This window comes from Chaetodon trifascialis, chromosome 13 (assembly GCF_039877785.1).
Source record: "Chaetodon trifascialis isolate fChaTrf1 chromosome 13, fChaTrf1.hap1, whole genome shotgun sequence".
Classification (NCBI taxonomy): Eukaryota; Metazoa; Chordata; class Actinopteri; order Chaetodontiformes; family Chaetodontidae; genus Chaetodon; species Chaetodon trifascialis.
The window spans coordinates 27,567,337-27,573,650 of NC_092068.1; the positions used below are offsets into that span (position 1 = coordinate 27,567,337).

Below are 6,314 nucleotides of genomic sequence, written 5' to 3' on the forward strand. Positions count from 1 at the left end.
AGAGCACAGACAGACGCTGTCCACCGCCTGGAGACGTCCACATCGTCAGTACAGGCCCTGAGAGCACAGACAGACGCTTTCCACCGCCTGGAGACGTCCACATCGTCAGCACAGACAGACGCTGACCACCGCCTGGAGACGTCCACATCGTCAGCACAGACAGACGCTGTCCACCGCCTGGAGACGCCCACATCGTCAGTACAGGCCCTGAGAGCACAGACAGACGCTGTCCACCGCCTGGAGACGTCCACATCGTCAGTACAGGCCCTGAGAGCACAGACAGACGCTTTCCACCGCCTGGAGACGTCCACATCGTCAGCACAGACAGACGCTGACCACCGCCTGGAGACGTCCACATCATCAGCACAGACAGACGCTGTCCACTGCCTGGAGACGTCCACATCGTCAGCACAGACCGCCTTCATCCTCCAGAACTGAGGTGCCCTCAGAGTCGAGACGGGCCAACAAACAGCGTCCTGCTAAAAATATCAGTGACTCAGAAGAAAATCAGATAAATGTTTGCTTTAAAAGACATTAAAGACGTGAGACAGGGACACATGTCCTCTGCAGTGACGCACCAGTTGTGTCTTTGGGTGAACGTATGTTCCCATCGAGGTGCAGCACACAGCGGTGCTGTGGTGCTCGGTGGCTTTGCTGCAGCAGCATCGTCTCCTCAGGAACTCAGTTTGTCCATGTCTGTCTCTGAGAGGACAAACGTCCTGTTTGTTTGCTCTGTGTCTTTGTCTTCTCTGTGTTTTCTGAAGATATTTCTGGCTTCACTCCCTCTTCTGTTGCTTTTAGGCTCAGTGTTTCTAAGGTCAGTTGGCTCAGCTGGTGTGTGTGTGTGTGTGTGTGCGTGCGTGCGTGTGCGTGTGTGTGTGTGTGTGTGCGTGCGTGCGTGTGTGCGTGCGTGCGTGTGGGAATGACATGGTGCCTTTAAAACGAGCACATATGGACTTTAAATGAATCACAGACTGTGGATGGCGGCGAGCTCGTGTCTGATGACTTTGATCTGTCACCGATCACAACTGAATCATCTGCAGGATGAAAAGACAAACAGGAAGACAAACACAGCGCATACACACTCTGTGTGTGTGTGTGTGTGTGTGTGTGTGTGTGTGTGTGTGTGTGTGTGTGTGTTGTGTGTGTGCAGAGCGCTGATCAGTGAGTGCAGCACTGACTTGGTTCCGGGAAGTGGAGACAGTAAAAGCTTTTCTTTTATTGATCCATCTGAGTGTGTGTGTGTGTGTGTGTGTGTGTGTGTGTGTGTGTGTGTGTGTGTGTAGGCCAGTTGGCTAATAGCCTCATGACTAACAAGCACCAAAAGTGTCCCTCAGCCTCAGCAGGATGAATCTATTATTTCTGTATTATGTGGTGAAGTTTTGTTCTCTCTGTTCTTCTGTTCAAGCTGAAAAGTCGTTTATTCAGACTCATTCGCTCGTTACTTTAGTCCGTTTAGTTTAAATTAGTCCCTCTGAGGCTTCTGTAACAGTTCTGTAAACATTCGTTCTGCTGCTCATGAAGCAGGCAGGCGTCTTCAGATCGAACTGAATGTGACAAACTGACGTTGTTATGGACTCGTGGTGAAGAGTTCTCCTTAAAAAACATCTTAGTCCATCTGTGTCTTTTAGTTTTCTGGTTCACTTCACTGTTCATATTAGTTTAATGTCAATTTAATTTAAATTTTTGTTTAATGTGAATTGCAATTTTAGTTTAAATTTCAATTTAATGTCAGTTTAATTGAATTTAGTTTAATGTGAATTTAATCTAAATTTTGGTTTAATGTGAATTTCATGTGAATGTGTGTTAAATAATGTGTTAAATTTTAATTTAAATTTTAGTTTACTGTGAATTTTATTTAAATATTAATTTAAATTTAAATTTTGTTTAATGTGATTTTAATCTAATTTTAGTTTAATGTGAATTTAATTTAAATTTAAATTTTAGTTTAATGTGAATTTAATTCAAATTTTAGTTTAATGTGAACTGAGCGTCAGTGTTAGTTGCAGTTGCAGCTTCTCTCCACTAGAGGCGCTCTTCTCTCCTCAGAGCTTCAAGCGGGGGTGGAGCAACACCTTCTGGGGGCGGGGCTATGTGAGACAGACGGCCAGCTCAGCCCAATCACAGCACAGCTCTATGCCACCGCTTCCCTGTGGGCTAATCACAATGGGCCAGAGGAAGCCAATGGGAATGAGGCGAGTCTGCTGTTAGCCAATCAGGAGAGAGGAGTGGCAGAAAGCAGCAGTTCAGGGGGTAAACGATTTTAATAATAATAATAATAATAATAATAATAATAATAATAATAATAATAATGAAGACATAATCTGAGTCAGGACATGAACAAGACACCGTCCGTGTGTGTGTGTGTGTGTGTGTGTGTGTGTGTGTGTGTCTACTTTATATACTATAACAGTACACACCTCAGGCTGTCACTAAGATAAGATAAGATAAGATAAGATAAAATAAGATAAGACTAATATTTCCCTCTGTGTTTACATCTCCATAATAACTCCATGTTCTGTGAATCTCCTCCCCACTAACAACACTAACACTCCTCCTCTCGTCTCTCCTCCTCTTGTCTCTTTTCTCTTGTCTGTCCTGCTCTCATCTCTCCTCTCGTCTCTCTCTTTTCTTGTCTCTCTTCCTCTTGTCCTCCTCTTGTGTCTCCTTTTTTCTCTCCTCCTCTTGTCTCTCCTCTCTTGTGTCTCCCCCTCTTGTCTCTCCTTTTCTCTCCTCCTCTCGTCTCTCCTCTCGTCTCCCCCTCTTGTCTCTCCTTTTCTCTCCTCGTCTTGTCTCTCCTCTCGTGTCTCCCCTCCTCTCGTCCCTGCTACTCTCATGACTCCTCCTATTGTCTCTCCTCCTCCTGTTTCTTCTTTTCTCATCTCTCCTCCCCTCGTCCTCCTCTTGTGGTCTCTCCTCCTCTTGTGTCTCCTCCTCATCCGTCTCTCCCCCCCTCTTCACCCCCACCTCCTGTCTCCATCTTTCTCAGATTTGTCATGTGACCACAAACAGGAAGCGTCCAGTCCCGACTCCGTGTCCCGATAGCCTCCTCGGCTCACGTTCATGTCTTTCATCGTCCGTCAGTAACTTCTCGCTCTAACTGGCTGCAGACAAACCGGACGCTTCGCCTCCCTTCCCTTCTCCTCGCCTCCCTTTGCTTCCCCACCCGCCCTCCCCCTCGCCTCCCTTCCCTTCTCCTCCCTCCCCCTCGCCTCCCCCTGCTTCCCCTCCCTCCCCCTCGCCTCGCCTTGCTCTGATTTGCTCTTTTGTCTTATGGACAGACACTGGCAGAGTTCAGTGCTGAAGGGCCTGAAGTGAAGTGAAGTGAGTGTAGGTGGTGCGTTCAGGTACCTGTTGGTGCTGTAGTAGAAATGGAGGTGAATAAAGTTGTGTTATATTGAAACTTTTCCTGAATGTGTGAGTATTCTTTTAAGTCTTTCTAGATGCTTTCAAAGTCTGTTAGCTCAAACAAAGCCAGCAGGGACAGAGCAGAGCGCTGAGACAAACCATTAAGAGATTAACGAGGTTTTAAAGGACGTGACGTTTCGTCTGTGTGCGTCAGCAGTAAACAGCTTCAATCATCCTCCTTCCTGGTTGGACACCAGCGTCCCCATCGCTGCATTAGCTGCTGAAATGTCTCGGTGTTTGTCCACCATGATAGTTTGGCTTATTCCTGTGAACACACCATCAACACTTTGGAGCAAATCATTTCACAGGGATTCATTTCCAGACGGTTTCCTGCTCTTCTTTGAGGACTGAGCAGGTATTTCCTGTGGACGCTGCGTCCGGCGTGCAGCTGGAAACAGGAGGACTCACAGGCAGGACGGACTTTGTGCTGTTCACTCTTTGCTGAGTTTCACTGTAAACGTTCTGCATCATTTCAGCTGCTGAGTGTGTTTTTATGTGTGTTTCCGTGTTTGTGATGATGACGTTTATCGTGATTTTAAATTGATATTATCATTATTAATGGCTTCATCTTTGGATTCCCTTTCACCAGTCATTTTCAAAATCTGTAGGTGGTGGTGATGATGTTTTGGGGTTGGGTTGGGGGTTGGGTGGGGGAGGGTCTGAATATAGTAGTAGTTAGTTTACATACCAGCCAGTTAATCTTGCTTTCGTTCAAAGCTTATGATTCACGTATAACAGCGTTGTTTAATTAGCATGAAAATTTACTGAAACTGACAGCAAAAATAAAAGTACTCATCATGCAGGACGACACATTTCACAATGATACACGATACTATCGTTACTGATGCATGAATGAATTAAATGGAGCTTATTTAAATGACTGTATTCTGCTGTGTAATTTAATCTAACACATCACTTTGTTTTAATAATCTAAATGTGAAAAGTAACTAAAGCTGTCAAATAACTGAAGAGCAAGGAAAAGCACATTTTCTCTGAAATGAAGTAAAGTAAAAGTACTTGAGTAAATATACTTAGTTACTTTCTACCACTGTATCTGACATAATGGAGTTGATACATATGTGTACGTTAGGATGTAAGCCTATTGGCCGAGCACCTTCAGGTGTATTTCATAAAAGATATTCATCAATTCATTCAATAGTGTTAAATCTGAGTCACGTGTGTGTGTGTGCATGTGCGTGCGTGTGTGTGTGTGTGTGCGTGCGTGCATGCGTGCGCAGGGAAGCTGAAAAGTCCTGTACCTGAGGAGGACGAGGAGGAAGCCAACCGTCTGGATGACTGATCCAGGAGTCTGAGCGTGGAGGAGGCGTCCGATTCACCTTCAACATTCAGGACAAATCAACAAAGTCTGACGTCCATCTTTGAGTGAAGTGCCGACATGAGGAGGATCAGTGGGACGCTCGACCTTTGTCGACCTTTGTAACAGCCCGGCTGACCTCACGGAGCATGTTCACCCCACACAAACCGTCGCTATTGCTAACCTCTGAGTTTGACAATTGCCAAAGTTAAAACGAGCTTTGTTTGCCCTGTTTGACTTCTTAAGGACGATTTTCCCTTTAACTGATAACTCACCATCAGAACGGCGTGAAAATCAGCCGTCGTCTCTATGCTTTTGGCGGTAAACTCTTAGAGTAATTTTTTCTACCAACACACATCAGAAACGTTGTGATTTCAACACCGAAAAAAGTCAAAGGAATCCAGATTAACTCCATTTCAGATTTGGTCTGTTAGCTACCTGCTAGCTACTACACTGAAACTTCGTTAGCTTCCTAGCAAGGAAGCTAGTTAGCTAACAGTTTCAGCTAATCCATTCTAGCTACTTCTTTGGTATCATTAGCAGTTTTCCCACAAACAAACAATCACGATAAAAATCTTAATAGCAAACAAATTAAACTAACAACTTAACATCCAATCAGTAAATACGTCCTGATTGGCAGCTAATCACATGACCGTTAGCGTGGCGCCCACCTGTAGAAATCAACGCCGGCTTTGTGCTCGTTCAGATCCAGAAACACAAAGTTCTTTTATTTCTTCAGTTAATCTTCTGGGTACTTTACCCCTCAAGTTTTCAAAATGTCTTTCAAAATGTCCACTGAGACAAAACACCGGGACAATATAGAGGACGCACTGGAAAACAACGCAAACATAAACATGAGCAGCTGTGCGCTCTTTGTGGCGGACAAACACTTTTTAAAGGGGAGGAAAGTCGTCAGTCGTCCCTTTAATGACGGCTGCGCTCGTTTGATTGGAGACAAAAGAACAACAGAACCTGAAATGTGTCATTTGTGATGAAGCAGTTTACGGCACAGACGCCACAGTCTTCCTCTTTTTTAAATAAACTGGATCGGATGATGAATCTTACCTTCATTGAATCAATGATGATCAACTCAACTCTGTTCATCTGTACGTTTCTCTGTGACCTTTAATAACAGCAATAAAACCACAGAATTGATTTTATACGTCATTTTGAGTGTGGAAGGAGTTGAACTCCCCTTCTCCTCCGTTATTGTGGTATTGGTTGCCCTGGGGCACCCCCTGGTGGTCCAGCAGGAGACAACTAGTCTCTCATGGCTGCTGCATGTCAATGATCAGAAGAGAAGAAGAATCTTTCGTTTTTTCGCTCACAGAGCACAGACGTTTCCAGGTGACTCACCAGGTGTTTCAATAATGCACATTTTCATATTCAGATGGACGAAAGCTCAACTTCACATTCACCTGGATCAGTCTCTCCCCTCCCCCGTCAATATTACTGAAGCACTAACACGTCAACATTTAATGTTGTTCTCTCATTGATGTGAAGCTAATTTTAGACACTTTCTAAGCTGTTAAATCGAACACAGATGTACATTTTACAAACTGATCACATTCAAAATATATTTAAATATAAT

General features: G+C 44.5%; 1 protein-coding gene across 3 annotated transcripts in view; it reads left to right on the forward strand.

Moving 5' to 3' along the window:
- LOC139341373 (protein phosphatase 1 regulatory subunit 1C-like) overlaps positions 1–5,882 on the forward strand; it is a 12,058-nt gene extending 6,176 nt beyond the window's left edge. Inside the window, exons 5-6 of one of the 3 annotated variants that reach the window (XM_070977878.1) lie at positions 2,050–2,253; positions 2,990–3,400. In XM_070977878.1, coding sequence (XP_070833979.1) covers positions 2,050–2,253; positions 2,990–3,045 — 260 coding nt within the window. In that variant the 3' untranslated portion in view covers positions 3,046–3,400. Of the gene's footprint in view, positions 1–2,049; positions 2,254–2,989; positions 3,401–4,646 lie in introns of those variants that run through there. The other 2 variants (XM_070977879.1, XM_070977880.1) reach the window with 2 other exon arrangements.
- Positions 5,883–6,314: the final 432 nt, after the last annotated feature.